General features: G+C 40.0%; 1 protein-coding gene across 3 annotated transcripts in view; it reads left to right on the plus strand.

The window, feature by feature from the left end:
- The first annotated feature begins 928 nt into the window (after positions 1–928).
- Positions 929–22,795, plus strand: part of SNRK (SNF related kinase) — a 46,005-nt gene continuing 24,138 nt past the window's right edge. Inside the window, exons 1-2 of one of the 3 annotated variants that reach the window (XM_072153525.1) lie at positions 929–1,235; positions 21,243–21,934. In XM_072153525.1, the coding sequence (XP_072009626.1) occupies positions 21,346–21,934 (589 nt within the window). In that variant the 5' untranslated portion in view covers positions 929–1,235; positions 21,243–21,345. Of the gene's footprint in view, positions 1,236–4,266; positions 4,345–21,242; positions 21,935–22,795 lie in introns of those variants that run through there. The other 2 variants (XM_072153526.1, XM_072153527.1) reach the window with 2 other exon arrangements.

The following is a 22,795-nucleotide window of genomic DNA, read 5'->3' on the forward strand; positions in this document are numbered from 1 at the left end:
ATCTTGAACGCATTAAAAATGTTTGCATTTTTTCAAATTTTTGCTTGCGTTTTTAAAAACGCAATGCTTGTTATGCATTGTGTTCAGCTGTGTCTCTTAAAATTTGTAAAAACGCAGTGATCTTCTCCCTCATGTTTGTGCATGTAATAACATGCCTTTCTAAAAACGCAGACCAGAAACTCTTGCGTTTTAACAAACGTAACCCCTTTGAAAAACACAATGAAAACGCACCTCAAAAAACCCAGAAAAATTAAAATTAATGGTAGAAAACGCCAAGATAAGACACTTAAACCTAAAACCCATTGAGAAAGCCAATATGCAAATATGATTCGTTTTTTAAAGATGTAAAAACGCAATGAAAAAAACGCAACAAAAACGCCACCTGTCACTGGTCTTAGGTTCAGCGCCAGGAAAGCCTAATTACATTACTGTTTACATTTGTTAACGTGATGTTAACGCATACATTACCTAAACACATGCTTTCACATGAAGTTTAAAATGCGTTTTGTAAACGCAAATGTTAACAGAAATCACCTCTCCTCAGCTGTAATGCGTTTGAAAACGTAAAGAAAACGTAACCTGTGAACAAAGCCTATTCATTTCTGAGGTCAATTGTTTCCAGTTTTGGCTGCTTTCATATAACTGGAAATCAATTCTGTATATAGAATCTTATATAGCAGACAGGTCATGACTAGACACATAAATATATACATATGTATAACCCCGTGGCAGGTTGCATATAATTGGTTGTGGTAATCAGGCATCTCTGATAGTTATGCATTATGCTTTTTAAATAAAGCTGTTTAGAAAAAAAATCCAGCCGCTAGCAGACAGCTGGAGACACAGGCCGTTTAGTATAGGCCACTTCATGGACACGCCCACTTCCTTGCTTTGCGACGTTAGGTTTCTGTGCACCACGCCCACTTGTGTGCACGTCACTGAAGGGAGGGGCTGCGGTGGAGTGCGGCTGCGCTCCTGCTCTTAGCCTGCAGTCGCTCACAATAATAGCAGCTCCATGATGTTAGTGTGCGGAGCCAGAGCCGCCTCTGCTGGTTGTGCTTACTGCAGAGCAATGGGGGAGCTACATCCACAACAACAGCACTAGTGACAGGAGAGCGGCCAGGCGGAGACTGTCATTACCGTATTGTGTCTTATACCACCGCCACCCGGAGGACGTGCCCCGCTCCGGCTACTGCTGCGCCTCTCCCGAGGCTTACGGCCCGGCTGCTGTGGATGTAAGTGAGCTGCCGCCTTGTTGTTTCCGCAGTCCCCCTCCTCCCTGAGCCGCCAGTGTGTGCAGAAACTTGTGCGCGGGGCAGCGCCATTCATATAACGCAGTGTGCGCCCATTCACAGCTCTATGACTGTGCCAGCCGTCACACATGTGCCCTGGGGCATCTATGCATGGCTGGCATACCTGGCTGCAGGGGCATAGGTGTGGTAAGCAAACACAGGGCATGTGTTACCCCTGGCACTGCCTCCATCATTCATTGATCGCCTGCTGTCATTGCTGTCCTGCCTGGGGCAATCATTATCTCCCCCTGATACATTGCAATTGGGGAGCAGCAGAGCTGAGACAAGATCTCATAGTTGGGGCTTGATTTTACAAACAGATTAACTAACATGTATGTGGCATGTATGGATCCCATGTAGCTGGCATGTATGGATCCCATGTATTCTTCATGCAGAGGGATTACAGGTAATCCCATCGGGCACATGCAGAATAACAACACGCAGGGGTGTGCTGCTCTTTTGTTCACTAGCGATGGGTCTGTGGATGGCTTGTATGTTCTGCTATGAAGATTGATGAGGCAGAGCAGATTTTGGATACAGTGACTGTATGATGCTCTGGGTTATGATACTATTATTTACGTCATACGGTATTGGACGTTGAATCTGTGCTTTTCTAGGATGTGATGTATCAGAAGATGGGTACATGGGATTCCTGTTCTGCGTCTGGCCTTGTCTGTATATTAGCAACAAGTATATTTACACACAAAGGCTGCTGCAGCACCAACAGCCCTGATAAAACCTTCCCATGTACTTGCTAAGCTCTGGAGCTTTGCATTGTGTTGGAACTAGCAGTGATTTGCTGCTTTATTTAGATTTGGAATTGAATGGTTCAGGAAAAGTTAGTTTCCTGCTATTATTACAGAGCGGAGATATGTGAAGGGTTAAAGTTGTGTTTGTTAAAACTTTGACTGTTTATTATTGACTAATAAAACAGTATCCTGATCTTTTATATGGTGAAAATGAATATATTAATTTTCAATCAGAAAACACAAATAATACAAGTAAAAGTAAACCTGGTGAGAGTGGAACTTTGTTACCGTTTGTTAGAGAAATGGATTAGGAGATGGTTTGTTTCAGTAAAAGAGTCTGTTCATTGAATGCTCAGGCCCTTTGCTACAGCTTTGGCTCTATATTTGGGGGAGTGTACTGAATCCGTGTTTCCAGACCCATATATGTAGCATGCTGCGTATTGTACCTGTATGTACCTGACAATATAAAAATTTGTAAGCTTTACCATATGTCATTGCCAATGTTGTATACATTTCTTTCATTTGTATGTGTGTGAGGCTTTGCAACTTAGATATGTCACTAGAAGTCTTTACATTTCATTAATGCATGGATTAAGAACATAGCATAGATTTTAGGAGCTGGTTGGGTCACCCTATGCGCTTATTTGACTGTAGAAATAAAGAGCGTTATCAACATTTTATAGAAAACAGCCCAAAACTGCCTGGGGGATTTACTTTTGACATCTATAATGGACACTAATGACAGTTTAGAAGGATCACACTGCTGTCGTCTATCAGATAATATTTCAGAAATGCAAACTGCTGATGCATGGAGTGCCAATGCACCTATACTAATGGGGACTTGTTGCACATGTTCCATGCCTATGACATGCACAAAAAACATTCCCTTAGCATCTTACACAGTAATGAGTAACCTGACAAACATGGCTGATTCCTTCCTACACATGTATACACTGTGTCCTCAGTCAGCAGAAATATTTAATTTTACCTGATTAATGATCTTTTAGGGTGACGTCCTCTGTTCAGACAGACTTGGACTAGTGTTTATGGCCATGTTTAGGCTGACCTATTTTACTATTACAAGTTATTGTATACAAATCTGTAAAAGAAAACCTATGTGCCTAGTATAAAGTGTCATAGCTGGTGTTTATGGCTTGATACATGGTAATGCAGACTCTGTAAATGGGAAGAGGTATTGCTGATACAGTTGTCATAATTCATTCTTTTTCCTTTTAGGCATTGCATATGCCACAGGGATTTAGCCTGCCCCTTCTCTGTAAAAATGCTCATTCCAAAATTGATAGCCGTAAGAAACTTCATAAGCAATGTGGCCATTGTGCCCATAAATAATCTGCCCCCCCCCCCCAAGCTTTGGGTTCTTCTTATTCCCATTATTTATTTTTTCCTATCATTTATCAGCTTCTGTGACAAACTGGGTCCTAAGGCCTACTGTAATCTGTCCTGTCTGTTATAGAGCATTGGCTGATGAGACTACTGCACCAGAAAGTTATGTGATTATCATGGTTATCAGAATGTGATCTGCAGAGACAAGCCCAGGAAACGGGATGTCACCTTTAATCAGTAAGAGTCGTCTTCCATGGCTTCTAATCCTCCCAGACGGGACCATACTGTACATGGTCACATGAGATTGCAGCCTGTTTACTCTTTAGAAGGGCTACTTGTAGAGACATTGCTCCTGGGTATGACACCCTTATTTAACCAATGCCATGCTTTACACCAGCCAAAGAGAACTCACTTGACAGGTTGGCTCCATGTGACCTTACCTGTCTTAATACTCGGTGAAAGCCAATTTATATGAGAATTTTTGGGGAAGGAGATTCATGACCCAAATTATGTAGAATATATCTGCTTTGGTTGTATCTCTGCTTCTGATTACAGCCTAAAAAAAGAAAAAAGTGCAAGAGAAATCAAAAGCTTCAATCAGACATTTAGAACCTTGAAATCTAGATCTAGACCTTCTAGAAAGGTGTGAAGACGCTTGTATTTACTAGTTAGAAATTTTTTCGAACCACAGGGTTCTCCTAAGGAGGTTGTCTTCACACCTAAATGGCGTTTTCGCTGCCTGGATCTTGGTCAGGTGAAGATCACAGCAAGAACTGACACTTAATATGGAATGGCAAACTCATTTCTGGCTAAGATGTAGTTTATTACCAGTGTCACAGGTGCTTTCTTTCTTAAGGATCTTTTTTTATGTTGCATAGTGGCTCCTGCATGGAAACCCTCACATAAACTTGTAACAGTGGAAGTAGATGCTACTCATGGACTTCTCTTTTTGGCACCAGGTATCACAACCTTCATTTCTTATATTGCTGTTGGTAAATTAAGGATCCTTTATCAGTTTCTGCTGTGTTCTTCTTTTAGGTCGTTGTATAAATCTTTGACACAGGTGGCTCCAAGTGGCTGTACCAGTATGAAATGTATTAATCATTGTTCTTATTGGCACAAGTTTTTGTACAAGAGGCCTTGTAAGTGTCTGTGTCTCATAGTGATGGCACCCCCCCCCTTTTTTATTTTTTATTTTTCTAATGATGGCCACAATGTTAAGAATTGAACTATTGTGTCCCTGTAATATCTGTATAGTTGAGGATTGTTGTAATGTTCATTTTCTGACTTTAAGCGTTTATGGGATGAGCAAGCTAAAAAAATATCCACTTATTTCATGTCATGTTCCAATGAGTAATGGCAAACACACTTTTTCCATGATCATAAACTTCAAAGTTTGCAGAGACTTTTGTTTGGTCTGCTGACCAATATTCACTAAGTTTTCTGCAGAATCAACATTTTGGGCTCTGAACACAGCAGGACACCTTTCTTGTGCATTTTTTGCCACAGTGTCAAAATGAATGAATTTGTCTGATCTGCACATGCAATCTTTCTGCTAGTTTTGTTGCTGACCTGCAGTTTTTTGGTATGAAAATGTGGCATTTGATTTACCCTGAAACTGGAAATTGTCTCCCCCTTAGGAGAACATCCAAAATTCTTTAGCTGATGAGTGCACACAGCTATATCAATGTTGCATCGGCTCTGAAGCCAGAGCTACTGCGCATGCGCAGAACTCCGGCCCTGCAGATGGGTCCACACAGCTTGCTGTATCTGAGGACTGCCTGGTAGGAGGAATGAACAGGGGCTACTCCACACCGCAGTGGCCTCTTTAGAGAATTTGTGTGTATAAAATTTTTATATAGGAACCTACCACCGGATCCACTTTATTAGGTAGATCCTTGATGGTAGGTTTTCTTTAAAGGTGTTGAATTATTTTAGATAGGTTTTTGCTTTGTGAAGAATTTGTGCCATTTGTGGTTTTCTAGCTCTAGCAAAAATAGAAATGGCCCAAAGTCTATAAACTCACACAATGTATCCTGCCTGTCTGGAATCCCTGTGTTTCTTATATAATGCCTAGTATTGCACTTGTTTCCTCAGCAGTCTTGTTGCCCAACCAAGTTTGCCGTTTATTTGTTGTTGCCCAAGACGAGGACAAAAGTCAATTGTATGAGGGCAAGCCGGAGCTGGCACTGAGATGCAGACCGGGGTCTCTAAATAACAATGGCTTTAATAGGCTTGAATGAGACACTAATTCAGATTGCAGGGTCAGTTCCTTGGACAAGGCACTTTTGTCTGTGTGTGTCCATGTCAGCCAACAATAAATAATACATTACGAGGCTGGTTGGGTCCCCGCATAAATCTCCATATAAGCTGTCAATGCTGCTCACCATTGACAAACTCCCCATAATAACTATGGGGGACATTTATCAGGGCTTCTATGCCATTAAACTGATGTAGAAGCCCTGAAATAATCACAATTGCTATTGAACAACCAATTGTTATTATTTCCCCTGAAGTGGAGCCAGCAGGGGAGTGGGCTGGTGCGGGGCTTTCTTACCCCACATCTGCCCTCTCGATGAAGTTCACTAATGAAAGTTTGCATTCTGTGAGTGCCGCCATATGATTAACATCCGGTTATGTTTTGGGGGGATTAATTGGCGATAACCTAGCTTGAGAAAACCCCATGACATTTTGACCTTTTATTATGGTGTCCCTGACTTGGTTCTCTATTTCTGACAATTCAAGTTACGGTCTAATATAAGCGTAATGAAAATCTACCATCAAAATCAAGCATGATAAACCAGGAACACCTACTCATAGACCCAGGCACAGTTTCAGGGGTTTGTGATCCATGGCCTTCTCCTTTCTTCTAAAATAAACCTTTTAAAATTCTGTGATGAGACATTACTTGAGGCTTGTAATAATTTTGATGTAATTGTTCCACTGATCGTTCCCAGTGGCTTGTAACTCCCCAAGCAAGACAGTGCAGCTATTTATATTGTTGGAAATTTCCATTCGGCCACCTGTATAAGGTGAGCCTCACCAACCAGGGGAACACAGTAAATTTGTGTTTGAAAGAACCTGAGCTTTAGTTTCTGTAACCATTTTAATTTATTTCCTACCTGGCGGCTGAAAACTGCTTGTTGTTACCTGGGTGTAGCTGCATTGCCGTTGTTACAGTAACTATGAAGGTAATGTTCATCGTGTTGGGAAGATCAGGCGGATAGCATCTAAAAGCAAATCACTAGGAGAATTAACCTTCATGTTCTTAAGGACAGATAAGGGCCACAAAAAACAATCTAGTTCTCGATAAGCCACCATTTTCTTGGATACTCTTTGCCTGACTCCTGCAAATAATGAAGTTACAGCGGCCATTTTAAGCCACTATTAAGCTATAATTTGGTCACAGTAATAATAAGTGACTGGAAAGTAACTAAAGTTCCAATTGCCGGGTTATGAGTCAACCCTTGCTGTTGTAAGCATCCTCTCAGGAGTAAGTGTGATGTCACATATACTTCCCATAAAAAGGCGGTTTCTGTAAAACCATTATAAAATATGTAAAAAAAAATAATAATACAAATCTCAGGTAGGGTATGAAATATCCTGTCTAAAATTCCCTCCTTTATGTGAAATCCCACATGTTTATGCCCTGCCCCCCCCAAAAAAAAAAACCCAACTCCATAGTTACGTGAAAATGACCAGAGAGGAGTTATGTATTTGCCTGAGATGAGCTACATTTAGAGGCTGCTGGAGGAGCGTCACTTCACATGCCCCTATTTACAGTTTTGTAGAACAGAAACATGGGCAGAGATTTCAGAAGTGTCTGAGGTAAAACTGTTCTAGTTGCTCATGGCAACCAATCGGAGGTGAGCTTTCATTTTCCATAAGCCGTTCATAATATTACAGCTGAGCTCTGATTGTTCTAGTTGCCCATCCCATTGAAACCAGTTTTACCTCGGACACATCTGATAAATCTCCCACATGCATTTGATGTCATATTTAATTATTAAAATTTCCAGTTCTGCAGCTCAGAGTCACATAAAGGGCATCTAAAAGATGAGATTCTTATCTTTAAAATGACATCAATAACATTTTTGTAGTTGCTATAGAACCAGATGACTTTGGAGGAGATTTTTTTTTTTTATATAGGTAAATGGAGAGATTTCATTTCATGGCGCATTCAGATGTGGTGTTAATGCATGCGTTTTATAATGCACTGCAACAACGAAAAGGAGATTTGCCTAATTAAATTGATGCAATTCACATTACATATTTATTAACATGTGCATATGTTAATGTATGTGTTAACACATTTGTTAACAGTTGTATTCGGTAAATGAGAGGCAAATCTCTCTTGAGCAGTTGCAGTGCATTTGGAAACGCATGAATTAAACTCTACGTGTGAATGCACACTGAGAGAGAGAAATCTAGGAAGGAGATTTCATTCCCTACCTAGGGGAGAAATGTTTAATGGGGTAAAATCTGGTGACAAGTTCCCTTTAAAGCTTTACTACATGTGACGTAACAACCAGTTATGTTTACACAATTGGCATCGCTGTTGTGTATCCTGCAGAATCCTTCACACATTGTGGATTCCTCAACCAGAAATTGTTCTGTACTGTGTAGCAATGTAACTGGGCCTTAGTGCATGTACCATACAATCACTCCGTTGTTTTACTTGCGTTCTTGTTACCGTGGTCCTATTTTCTATGTATGTATAATATTTTTTATTTTTAATTTGGTGACATGTAAACTACTTGGATGTATAATGAACATTAAAACTTTGTATGCGGCCCAGTCTTTATGTGTAACATAAAGATTGATTTAATGTCTTCAGCAAATGAAACCTGTCAGGCAAGCAATTTATGGGCTGACCACCAACGTAGGAATCCAAGGTTAATACATAGTGGAAGCCATGTCTATAAATCACAGGCTGGAGGATAGACGCGGGGCTTCTACATAAGCCCCACTTGTGTTTTGTGCCTGCGCTGGCTGAGTAAACTAGTAGTAAGATGGGAGTAAGTTAGATGTGGCCTTGCACTACACACGCCTGGCACAAACCATAAGAAATGGAAAATCAGTGTTCCCTGTCGTCATAATGACACACAAGTACTGGAAAGACGTGCCTTATATTTCCGATATGTTATACCAGCATGAACGCTGAATATCATAGACTCCTATTACTTCTTACTATGCATTATGACAAACCACTCCAGGATTAATAAAGTGGCTTCTACAATTGTATACTATATAGATTCTTTATTCTATCACTTATTAATGACTTCTGCTCTAGTGCAGTACAATGATATCCCAGTGCCACTTATACTAGCTCTGCCAACTCTTTGAATAAAGGATTGTTGTAGAGAATTTTTTTACTACTTTCTTACTGTCTACTATGTCCGTCATAACTCATGAAAGTTTTATTTAAAAAGTAAAATTGGGATCTAAGCTTTGTTCTCCTTAATTTTAATGCACAGCTTGATTACCAGTACCCTCATGAAGAGTATGGTTTCTCTTCTACAATTCCATCTTTTATGTTAATCCACCCTATTTTTAGTGGGTGACTGAAAAGAGTTACTTCTAGAGGCTGGAGGGGGAGCACTGCTTCTGATGCTCCCTTATCCTGGGGCTCTATAGCACTTTTCTGGTGTTGTCATTTGTTTTTTGCTTGGTAAACCGTGAAGAACCTGCAGCACTTGGGATGTGATGTCTTCAAACTTATGATATCTGGGGATGGTCTATGGCCGTGAGGTTGCTCACTGAATTGCAGTGGAGAAGCCACTGGAGCAAGATTGCAACCTTGTCCTCTAAAATACTCAAGAAAATGTTTTAAAAAAAAATCTTGTAAGTCTGTGTTGAGTTGATCAAATATTGTTGTATGAAATTGGTGTACGTTACCAAAACATTGGGGTTCCCAATCAGATTGTAGTAATGAATGTTATAAAAAGCATGTGGGTGACTAAATAGATGACGGCTAGAACACTTATCCAAGACCTTTTATCTACTGATCAGCTAAAACTGATCGTCCACCATAAGCTGCCAAATAGACAACTCAACAAGATGTGTGATATCTGGAATCAAGTCATCTATAAGTTGCAAGGTGTGAACTTTATCCTTTTGACTTGTTTTCTAGCACAGCCTACAAATGTTGGAACACATGGGCACCAGTGAACTTTTAGGTCAATAATACCTTCTCAAGTTTACCGCTTGTCATGGTTGCCACTCATTGAGTAGGTAGTAACCATCATATCATCATAACAACTCAGGAGTCCTGCTGATTTAGTGAGCGCTGACCCTGTTGACTAGCCATCACGATATGGTTCTTTTTGTAGTTGCTTAGGTCAATATGTTTGCATGCTTATCTTTGAGAGTGAGATGTATATTCATTGTATCAAGTCAAAGAGGCAGAGAGTTTACTGTAGCAATGAAGTCAAGCTTTTCCCTTCTCAGAACTGATTTGTTTTGCATCTAAAAACATTACTAACCAGATCTTCAGAAGTCCATTGGATGATGTCACAGGGTAGGAGGTGTTCAGAAGTGGGGAGAGCATGACTTCCATGTTAAATTCTGTGCCTACTTGACTTTATACAACCATTTTACATCTCACTTCAAAATTGATTTGCTAGATGATGGAACCATTCTGGGCCAGGAAAGGATTATGATCTGGAAGCTGCTTGACAACATACTAGAAGGGGTTTTTCTAACTTGCTGATCAGAGGGGGTCTCTGTGATGGCCCCCATGGATCATGAGAACAGGGGTCCAATGTAACCCCTTTACACCCCTTGTCAGCTCCCCTCATCGGACCCTCGTACTCATGATCTGTGGTGGTACCTTCTCTGAGACTATCCTCTGAATAGGGCCTAACTTGCTTTGTGGGAAAACCCCTTTAAAGGACATGTACCACCAGTTTACTGGTAGTGTCCTAATTAGACTGCTTCTTCAGTCTAGGACAGTGGTGGCGAACCTATGGCACTGGTGCCAGAGGTGGCGCTCGGAGCCCTTTCTGTGGGCACTCAGGCCATCGCCCCAATTTCACCAAACAGGACCAAATCCACCAAATCTTCCTGCAGTCCCAAGCAACTTAACAACAGTGCTGCAGAACTGCATTGTCTTTGAAGGTCTTCCTGCTGGACCCACCATTCTTCCTGGACAATAATGGTCTGAATTTGCCCACCTTCTTTAAACTGTATTGGTGGCCTCAGGCGGCCAAAACAATTAAATGATGTTGAAGAACAGGTAGCAATAAGTTACTGCGTGAAATGCCATGTTGGCATTTCATGGTAAATAAGTGGATTTTGGTTGTAGTTTGGGCACTCGGTCTCTAAAAGGTTCGCCATCACTGGTCTAGGAGATGGGGGAAACGTTTTTAGCAAGTTTTCGTGCATCTTTAATAATGAAATATGAACTTTGTAAAACAGCCGGAGACGCTCAGGCTGACAGCCCCCGAGCACCTTTCGGCTTGCCCAGCTTTTAATTTATTCATGCCCTGCTCCCTCCATGCCCCGACCCTCTGAGGTTACCGGACGGATCACAATTCCCTAGCCGGGTGCAGGAGGAGGCTTAACCTGGCTTAACTGCACGTTCGGTAATCACAATTTTTACACTTCTTGTAACTTATCACCTTTTTTTTGGGGGGGGGGCTACTTTATTTTATTTAGTGTTTTTTTTTTTAATAGAGATTTCTAGAATGTAAAGATTTTATATTAAAATAACACGGTGTGTACAAAGAACAAAGTCCTGAAAACGATTTGGATACTATCAAAGAAATAGTATGTGTGAATGGACACCTGGGAGAATTTTCTTATTTGATCTCCTTCTCATGCTGGCTTGGGGCCTATCCACTAACCAATCTCTAATTCAGGAATTTGTGGAAATAGTTTTCTATTCCATATAGAAAATGGCTGCCCGCTCTTTGTGAAGGGTAAATTATTTCAGTGGCCTGTTGATCTGAGCAGCTTAAAGCCAGTCTAATCCAATTTAAGGTCAGGTTAACTTGCTGAGATCCGAGCTATATATGGGTCAAGCTGTAAATGTGTGTGACCCATTACTTGTAGATTCAGGCTGCGCTGATGGTTCTTCATGCTACCTAATCATGTCTTATATTATCCAGTACACAGATTATATAATGTATTTGCGGGAGTCTATTCTGGTGTGTTGTTTTTCTTGTTCCGTCTAATGGTATTATTCCTCCTGATGCCTTTCCAGCGCGTTGCTTCTCGGTGCGATGACTCTTGATAAACAAGAGGTAATAATGGCCTGAAGATAACAAATGATGGATCTGATTTGGCTTTTCTGCAACATTAATGTAGGTGTGGTGCCTGAAGGCTTGTAATGCATGTGTTTTCGCATAATGGTTTTCACTATTTTTTCTTATTATCTTGGTGGAATAATCTGATGTATGTTTGGAAAACAAAACACTTAGTCTTGGCTTGCGTCTTCACCTACAATATTTTTATTTGTTGACGTAGATGGTGCTTTTTATGTAGATTTACTTACATTTTAATAGGTAGTTATTGGGTTGATCATTGTCTAAACTTGGTTGTAGCACATGATAATTTTTTTTTTTACTATTCAGAGACTGAAACTTGTAGGAACACTAAAACCCTAGAATGAATGATAGAAGAAACTAGAAATAAAGTTGCCCTCACCTATTATTGGTCTGTAATATTTTCTACATGATCTTGTAGGAATCTCCTGATCAGTAGTACTTGGTACTGCTAACATCATGGCTTGGCATTACTTGGTCTGCGCCAGCTGTAGGTCCGTAATGTAACCCCCCTTTTTTTATGACTATATTGTTGGATTGAGGGGGCGGTCACTTCAAATGGTTATATATCCTGAAATGTGACCCCTAGAAGCAGAGTTCTGTTGTCATTAAATGGGTTAGCCACTCTTCAACATAAATTGCCTGTGTGCCTTTACTGCCTTCATAATAATCCCTGAATGCTCACCAATTGATTAATCATCCCTGATGCTTCCTTTATTGCTGTGTGCAGACTCTCTGTGCACTGCACTCTCCAAAGACATGTAAACAAATACAGAGATTCAGAGTGCAGAATGTGGATAACAGGGAAGGGCTGAAGCTCTCACAGGAAGCAAAAGTACATGTACATGCAGAGACCTGTCTAATGGAAGAGATTTATTGAAAAGGGGCCAACCCCTTTAACGATGGGATGTTTTTGTTTGTAGGTGCCGTGCTACAGAATAAGAGATATTTACTGTTAGCTTATCATCATCCGTCCCCTGATTTTAGGAGGTCAGCGGGCACAGGTCTGAAGTCTGCAGCAACGTCTTTAGACATTGCTTCAGTTTTTATACTGCTTTCTGGACCGGGTCTCCGCGTGTCACACCTGGAAAGAAGGGAGATGCGGTTTATTACTGCTTCTCCCTTCTCCGCAATTCACAGCATCACACGATGCATAGAGGAGCAGAGAAGACACTACTGCCAGCTCTATAGACTCTGCGTTCACATGACCATGGTTTAAAGAGTTAATCAGAGCTGCTGGGTCTAATCAGATCCAGTCCACCTCTGATCAGACTCACCAGTGACTGATGGTAGTTTCCCCCTGTAACTGGGGCTCTTATAGATGCCCCAACTACAAGGTAAAACTTGTAAAAGAAGAAGATAATGTAAAATTTAAAAAAACAAAAAAATACACATACACAAAATATTAATAAATATTCATAAAAATGCATTCACATTTCTCCATATAATTAAAATAAATTCCCCTGCTACACTACTGCAAAAAACATCGCCATAGTCGCCCCGTTTGCCCGAGACTATACATATTATATATCAAAACAAAATAGGGAATTCATTAACCCCTAGGCGCACCACGACGTTATACTATGTCCCCGGGGCTAGATGCTTAGCGCACCGGGACGTAGTATAACGTCCAGCTTCTGGGACCGGCTCACGAACGGAGCCGGTACCAGAAGCAGCGGCTGTCAGCTGTCTATCACAGCTGACACCGCGCTGTAACACCCGCGATCAGAGCCGACTCCGATGGCGGGTGTTAACCCCTTACACGCCGCGGTCAAGCATGACCGCGGCGTGTAAGGGTGTTCCTGCTGTGGATCGGATGCCCCGTGCCGCTTACCGGGGGATCCGATCCTCTTCCGGGCAGCTCCGAGGACTGACATGTGCCCCGGAGCTGCCCGGTCTCCATGGCAGCCAGATCCCTTCCGGGTCTGACTGCAAACTGTCTGAGCATGCGCAAGCTTGCTCAGACAGTTTACACTGCTCTACAATAAAATAGTATTGTAGAGCAGTGTATTGGACTTAAACCAGTGATCAGAGCATCACTGGTTTAAGTTCAAGTATGTATAAGTAAAAAAATGCAAAAACAGTTAACACTACACATTATAATAAATAAAAAATAAATACATAAAATATAAGCCCCTAAAATGTCACTTTCCCATAAAAAAAACTTAATAAAGTATAAAAAACATAAAAACACAAAAAACCCCCGCATATTTGGTATTGCCGCGTCCGTAACAATCTGCATAATAAAACAGAATTGTTACTGGACCCGCACGGTAAACGCCGGAGGAAAAAACGCAAAAAACGTTCCAAAAAAAGATCATTTTTAATTAATACCCTATAAAAAATGCTCTAAAAAGTGATTTAAAAAATTTTATGCACTCTAAAATAAGCCCACTAAAAAGAACAACTGTTCTCGCAAAAAATAAGCCCCTAACAAGATTTGTCAGCCAAAAAATAAAAAAGTTATGCATATAAAAAGATGGTGATGCTAAAATGAACAAGATTTTCTCCAAATTAGTTTTTATTCAGTACAATTGAATAAAATACACAAAACCCCCACATATTTGGTATCCCTGCGTCCGTAACAATCTGTATAATAAAACAGAATCGATATTAGATCCGCAAAGTGAACCCCGTAAAAAACAACCTAAAAAAACTCTGAAAAAGATGATTTTTTATTAATGCCCTTTAAAAATACTCTAAAAAAAGTGATTTTAAAAAGTTACGCAATCTAAAATAAGACCACTAAAAAGAGCAATCATTCTCGCATAAAATAAGCCCTTAAACAGATTTGTGAGGTGAAAAATAAAAAAGTTATACATATGAAAGACGGTGATGCTAAAATTAACAACAATTTTGCCAAATTACTTTTTATTCAGTAAAAATAATAAAAAATTAAAAATATATATAAATGAAGTATTTTCATAATCGTGGCGACCCATAGAATAAAAATAATATACTATTTTTATGGTATGGTTAACGGCCAAAAAAAAAAACACATAAAAATTTTCCTAAAAATTGATGATTTTCATTTCCTCCACCAACAAAGAGTTAATTAAATCTCACCAATTAGCCTATAGAGGCCCAAAAATTATGTATTAGAAAAGTGCATCTCATGTGGCAAAAGAAATGAGCTCCTATAGGTCCACATTAAAAAAAAGAAAAAAATTATAGCCTGTACAATGTTCTATGCCCGGCCGTGCGCCCATACAGCAGGTTACCAGCACATATGGGGTATCCGTGTACTCGGGAGAAATTGGGTATCAAACTTTGTGGAGCCTTTTTTCATTTAATCCATTTTAAATGTTTAATTTTCCACCCAAAATGAGTGTATTGTGAAAAAATATTACAATTTGCAGACTCCACCTCCGTTTTGTTTTAACCCCTATAAAACACGTAAAGGGTTAACAAACTTCTTAAAAGTAGTTTTTCATACGTTGAGGGGTGTAGTTTCCACAATGGGGTAATTTATGAGTCTCGCTATTATTTAGGCCTCTCAGTGTCCATTAGAAGTTGAGCAGGTCCATCTAAGTACGGGTTTTGGCGATTTTACAAAAAATGTGAAAAATGGCACCCAAATTCTGAGCCTCATAACATTCTAGTAAAATATGTGGAATCTTAAAAAACCATGGCAACATAAAGCAGACATTTTGGAAATGTAGGTTATGAATTTATTTGGGTGCTTTGACTATCTGCATCAAAAGTAGAGAATTTAGAACGTTGAAAATAAAAATTTGGATGAAATCTTTTGCGTTTAGTTATGAAAAAAAACAAAATTTGGCAAAAATTTTGAAAAATTCTTTAAACTAATTTGAAGTACAATGTGTCACGAGAAAACAATCTCAAAAATCCCCTGGATATCTCATAGCGTTCCAAAGCTATAACCACTTATAGTGACACAGGGCAGATTTGAAAAATGGGGCCGCGTCCTTTAGGCCAAAATAGGCTGAGTCCCCTAGGGGTTAATAATGTTTATTTTGAGTTTATTTGAAAGTTGAAAAATTTGTACTATAAAGTGCAACCCCCCTATTTTCCACTTAAAAAAAAAACTTTTAAAGCTTTTATTACGTTTTTACTCGCTTTATGTGTCCTGAAAAAAAAGGTAGCACGCGGAAAAAAAGTTATGGTCCATAAAACGCTGCTTACGAAAATTCGCTAAAAATGAGTGACGAGCCCTGCAAAGGCTCTAATGTCAGGAATGGAGAAGTGTAAATACATTTTTTTACTGCAACTTTAACAGTGGATATCTCCAGTTCTGAAACGCCTAAAACCACAATTACAGATGTCATATAAATTTGAAGATTCTCCACTTTAATATGACACCAGAACTCTGTGTCTAGACTGCAATTTAAAGTCAGCCACTCTCTTGTCTATACACTTGCTATCCGCACGGGGCATGTGCCATTAAGACCTGCTGTATGGCAGTAGTATAAGAGTTAACTGATATTCACTATGTCCAAAGGAGTTGAGATGAAGCAAGTGCTAGAATATTAATCCTTTTAATATAAGAATCATATACAGTATAAGCTACTAATGTGCTTTATTTTAATGAAGCGGAGGCCCTGTTAGTATGCCGGGACACCGGCCTGCCATGTTGTAAGAGTGGCATCTCATGTCAGACCCTGCCTTGGCACGTAACGTGCCATCGTCTGAATGTGTTACTGTACATTGGGTCCTGTTTTGTACCCGTTATCTGAGTTACTTGTCACCTTCTTACGTGATACACAGATCCGCATGGAAGCAGAACTGTGACTCCAGGGTTACTCTGGCTCCCGGATTATTGTGCTCTTTCTTACTCTTTGAATGGCGTCCAGCTGTTTTATTTCTGCTTCTCTTTACTTGCTGGAATGAAGGCACCACTGTAGTATAGCTCTTTCATATCTTCATCATAGACTGTGCTTATTACTATGTTTGGGTTTATTTTTCACCTATTTCTGTGAAGATTCTCTTCAATGAACAGATATGTTGTGGGCCCCTTGTAGTCTCTGGGCCTGTTTGAGACTTTGTGTATGTAGTAACATTTAATACAGTGGTTGCCCTTGCCTGAAGGATGCAATGGTTGCTGTAGGTGGCTTTTCTGCATATCCATCTAGAGGTTTGTTTGTACTTGGGGCTTGCTATATTCCCATGTCACCGGCACCAGTTGTCCTATCTGCCTTGCGGGCTCTTCTTGCAGATGTCCATTTCACATAAACATCTGTCGCTCCCCTCCCCCAATACAAACACTTTGCCTGACATAACACACAAGATTTGTGGTCTTTTCTAAACAAATTTTTCTAATCAAACTTTCTATCGCAAAGACACCAATTTAAATTTTTTTTTAGAGATTTTTGTGGTTAAAAAGCCCCAGTGGTGCTTGCGGTTAAAACTGGCTTGATGTCAGACATAAAGCACTATAGATACAATATACATCCTCCCTCTATGCCCCCTGCTTTAGATATAAATATAAGAATACGGTAATAACTTTGCACTACAATATCATGAAATCAGTGATTTTTATTAGTTGCAATTGAACAGCAGTCCACCTTTTTTAAAGTGACAACCTTCTTAAACCCCGCTATTCTTCACTAAATCACCGGCCCCAGAGAGGCCATTCTTCTTCTAATTGGAGTGCCAAGTAATTCTTTTTATTAAAGTGGTTTAGCCATAAAAGAAAATTTTTACATTTCAATCCCCTAGTGATGTTAACACAATAAAGATGGTTTTAACCCCTTACTCAGTGTTATTGCTGTTTTAGCTCCTATCACTCTCCTAGGCTGCTCAGTGTAAAATTACAGGGTGTGGTTGGGGGCTCTCTAAGCAGACCCATTATAATCCATCTATTTTCTGTGGGATGACAATGTGGTTACATTATCAGGGTACAGGTGTATATACACTTTCATCTGGCTTCTGACATTGTACTAACACACTGGCACATAGACAGATCAGAGACGAGATGCATGATGCCTATTAAACAGAGGCTGACAGACTTTTACACTCTTACACTTTTAGCTCTGCTACATCTCACAGATATGTGCCTGCATCCACCCTTCCCATGGATCACTTATCCCCTTGTATGTTGCAGTTTGCAGCTGCTCAGGAAGTGTCTGTTCTCAGTGTACATCAGTGTGAGCTCTGTGCTGACTGCAGGAGTCATGTCTACAAGGTCGTGTTTAGGGGCAACTTGAATTGTGTACACCATGCGTGATGGAGACAGGTTGGAATTATATCTGTGAAATGCTGTATTTTTGTTAATAACAGTGCATTAGAGAATGTGTTATTTTGTTATCCTGAGTATATTTAAGAAACTTTTCTTCATGGGAAAACTCCTTTTAAAGTGAAACTGTATCTGGAAGTTGTTTAGCTGCTTGAGAAATAGTGGTAGTTGGGTCAATTTCTGCTGACAGGTTCCCTTTTAACCACAGTGAGTTATATTTTGTTACTTTAAAACAATGCTTTAGAATTATGGAATACCATAACATGCTCTTTAGCTTCCCGGGGCTCTCTTAATAGCAAGCACAAGGATTTTTTTTCAAGTTCTAGTCATGTGAAAAGGGAAGACATTTTTATAACTCAATCTCCTGTGGGTGATTGCGGGCTGCACACAGATCCGTGGTCTATTGTTTGGCCTGCATCTCCTCGGCGTGTGAGGTTACAAGCTGATGACAAAAAAGACTGCCTGAGCCTCAGAATTTGACAGGAATAGATCCTTCTTGATATTTTGTAGGATATTTTTGTAGGCTCGCACCGGGGTCTATGGAAAGTGCGGCATATGAGCCCACTGAGGCCAAAAGCAGTGTTCACATCCATGTAGTTTATATTGTGAGAAATGGTGGATTTCTTTATTTTCTTTAAACTGTTTTTTCTTAACCCCCCCCCCCCCCCCATTTACAAAAAAACAGCAATCCATCTGTGTACAAGGAAGGTGAGCCTGTATATCTGTAGAATGGATATAAATGAACATTATGTCTATGTCTATGTCTATGCAAGTGGTGATTCACACAGGAAGTAGTAAGTGTCACATCAGCTGGTATGACAAGTACTAAAAATAGGAGGAAGAGAAAAATGCAGGTACGTGACGCTGGGCAAAGTCTCAGTCATTATTGGAGAGTGGGTTTCAAATGAGCCCCACTTGTCCTGCACTTTCCTCTATTCATGCATTGTGATAAGAGGATTGTATTGCTATGTGGGTCCCATTTTATGCAGCAGCATAGATCCTGGGGTACATACAAGATCAAAATAAGACTTCATCAGATGTCAGATGAAACAATAGGAATGAGGAAAAGTCCACCACATTTCCCTGCACTTTGGAGTCCTCTTAAACCGCATCCTTTTACAGAAGACCTTAACTTTCTACAAAAGCGGCTAAAATCTCTGAGACCTGGTAATAAATGGGATTTTGCAGGTATTTTTGTTTGTTTGGAGCAAATAAGTCCAGCATTGGTAAACTGATTGCTGAATATTCCCATAATGTGTCCATGGTTCTATGTGACAGTACAAAATGCTTTGGACCATGGCACAGTTGTTTTTCTAATGGATTGCATATTTAATTGGGGCCATAAGAAGATAATTTTAAGGACCATAGATTTCAATAAGCATGGAGCAAAACGTGATCTCCAAGTTATGTGGTTAATAACCTATGACTATCCCCTATGGTATTTCTGAGCACTACTACATGGGAGGTGTACGCTTATTATTCTTCCCTTGCTATATTTGTCTTTTTGTGTCTTTTTGAGGTTGTGGATATATCAGAACACCTAAATATATACATAACTGCTTCCTGCTAGCGTTCACTGTCCGCCCACCCTCAGCCCAGTATTGTACAGACGCGGTGACTCGAGATGAATGTAAAAATAGCTGTTAAACAGGATGATAGAAATTCTTACAGCCATTGCTTTTCTTAGTCGACTGTCCACAAACATTCCCCCATTGCTTTACAGCTAAGAAAAGTTTTACGGGTCTAAGAGCACTGGTAGGGATTTGTTGGTTGTATATTTTCTAAATCTCTAATCATTTTATAAGATAAGACTCCCATACCTCCTTACATAGGTGCTGTTAATGGTAGACTGTGTAAAGTAGGTTTAAGCCTGAAGATTAGGAAAGTAATGCAGTTATATTTGTTGGATGCATTCATGCAGCATATGTCTTCTATATCTGACACTCTGAGGATAATTCATGATGACATTTAACAACTGATTTTTGGTGATCATAGATAGATACGTGTAGTCACATCATGAAGATGGGGAATATACATTGCTAACGTGTGTGTTGCCATACCATTACGTATGGCCGGAGATGCTTGTGTGCAGATGCATATAGTTTCCATGGGCATCAGCCCCATATATGCAAATTGTTGGAAATGACGACTTGCTCTTGTTCACAGAATGTAGACCATCAATGCATCATTTGAGCAGAGCCTGAATTAGAAGAGCAGCCTATTAGAGGAGAACAGATGAGCATTGATATGAATAGAAACTCTCCCTTTGTCCGCTGAGCTCTGTACTAATTGTACCTTCCTTTCCAATGGCTACAGACTGCACAAAAAGTACAATCTTGAAATTTATGGTTGGACATAATAGTAATAATAATAATAATAAAAAACAGTTTTCCTCAGATGAGGAGCGATGCATCTTTGTGTAATAATTGAACCAAAATTAAGCCAAAATGGAAACCTCAGGAATGGCCAGCTCATTGAGCCAACCTTATAACTATAAAATGTAACTTGTGATGAGTGGACCGGAAACGCAGAATTCGGCTTCATGCCTAACTTTGCAGGCTCGGGTCCCCCTGACCTATTCCTTTACTTCATTAGACCTTGAGGTCCTGTCTTAGTTTTTCAACTGGGTCTGATTTTTAGCTACACATTTATTTATTTATTTATTTTGATAAATTCTGTGATAGATTTGCCAATGTGTTTGGGATCCTTGTCCAAGCTTTAAACTGGTTCATCCGTAGTGATATTTATCCCCTATAAAATATTAGGGCATAAGAACTCACAAGTGTGCCGACAACTGTATGGCTGTGTTCTCACATGGCGGGTGCTTGGCCTGGTCACAAACGCGCTTCCATAGAAATGCATGCAATTCGTAACCAGCACCTGCTGTTTCTCATTTAAACCATGCAAAAAAGCAGGTGGGCATTAACCGTTTCTATGGAAACGCATATACAATCGGACCAAACGCCTCCAACCGTGTCAAAATGCAAGGCAAATGCCATGTGTGAATGCAGCCTGAGAAGAGGCCGCTGAATTACAATGATACATGTGCCTGCAAGACAGTTGATATTCTGTGCTTGTTTTTGCCACCCCCGATGCTGTGCATTGTGACCATGCGCCCATTGCCGTCTATGGGGGACGTATATCGGCCGTATATAGGTCCCCCATACGTTCCTCTAAATGTAGCCTAAGGAAAATTTCTTAATGAAGTATACTACACCCTACACATCAAAAATAATCTGTCATGACGGTTACTCTTTACTGCTAGAATTAAAGTTCAGATAATGTAAGTGTCTTTTTGTATACAACATTTTGAGTTTGAGCAAATTTATATTAATTTACAAATATTAAATTTATAAAAAAAACATTTTTCATTTAATTTTTTTTTCCTTTCCAGATGTGCTTGGCGGTAGTGAAAATGCATTCCTTGCTAGCTACAGATATTCTGTTATGAGAAGGACACCGTAACCATTTCTAAGGTTTCCATCCCCTGGTGCAGTATGGCTGGTTTCAAGAGAGGATATGATGGGAAGATCGCAGGACTTTATGACCTGGATAAAACCTTGGGCAGAGGACACTTTGCTGTTGTCAAGCTTGCACGTCATGTCTTCACAGGTGAAAAAGTAGCCGTAAAAGTAATTGACAAGACCAAATTAGACTCTTTGGCTACTGGGCATCTTTTCCAAGAAGTCAGATGTATGAAACTGGTGCAGCATCCCAACATAGTTCGTCTTTATGAAGTTATTGATACCCAGACCAAATTGTATCTCATTTTGGAACTTGGAGATGGAGGTGATATGTACGATTACATCATGAAGCACGAGGAAGGTCTCAGTGAGGATCTGGCCAAGAAATACTTTGCACAGATAGTTCATGCAATATCTTACTGCCATAAGCTGCACGTTGTGCATAGGGACCTAAAACCTGAGAATGTGGTGTTCTTTGAAAAACAAGGACTTGTGAAACTAACGGATTTCGGCTTTAGCAACAAGTTTCAACCTGGCAAAAAGCTGACGACAAGCTGTGGCTCGCTGGCTTATTCTGCTCCTGAGATATTGCTGGGGGATGAATATGACGCTCCTGCAGTAGGTACGTGTTTGCTCTTCAGATTCTTGCTCTTGAAATATTGGATATTAGATCGCTTACAGGATTGAAAATGTACTAATGTAACAGGTCTTAAAGGAAATCTACCATCAAAATTTAGCATGATAAACCGGGGACACATATTTGTTATCCGTAGCTTCCTTGCCTCTAAAATCAACTTTTAAAATTCTGCAGAACTCCTGGGGTGTTACCAGAGCCTCACTTGCTGTCGCATCACAGGATGTAACACTGTGCAGCCGCACTTCCATTACTGCAGGCAAGGGTAGGGGGAGTCAGTGTAGCATTCTGTGAAGATAGAGGGGCTCTGGTAATTCCCCCAAAGCATGTCTGGCTAATGAGTTTAGAAGGAAGGAGGCCATGGATAACATGTATAAGAAGATGACCACAGTCACTGTGCCATGATCTATGAGTAAGTGTCACTGGCTTATCATGCTTCATTTTGATGGTAGATTTCCTTTTAAAGTGGGTATCAAAACGGGCCACTTCATTGCCTACACCATGCCTCTATTTTACTTCATTAATTCCATTTTCATGGCCTTAATATAATGGGAAGTGTCTCCGGTATCAACTGAAATTGTGCGTGTAGTTTATAATTTGGGTTATCAAGAAATCTTCATGACCACAACCATTAAGTATACCCGCCGTCTATGTATTTTAGGAAAACAAATGTGTTTAAAACTATTCTGTTAACGCCTTTAGTGATATACAAGAGGTGGTTATTACAATGTACAAGACTGCATCTAGAGTCTACAGCTCACAGTAACATCTCTAAAAATGAAAGTTGTCCACTGAGGTTTGAGGACCAGTGGCTTGGTCCATCAAAGGGGAGGACGTTTTCTTTTTCAC

Source organism: Engystomops pustulosus, chromosome 5 (genome assembly GCF_040894005.1).
Source record: "Engystomops pustulosus chromosome 5, aEngPut4.maternal, whole genome shotgun sequence".
In the NCBI taxonomy this organism is placed as follows: domain Eukaryota; kingdom Metazoa; phylum Chordata; class Amphibia; order Anura; family Leptodactylidae; genus Engystomops; species Engystomops pustulosus.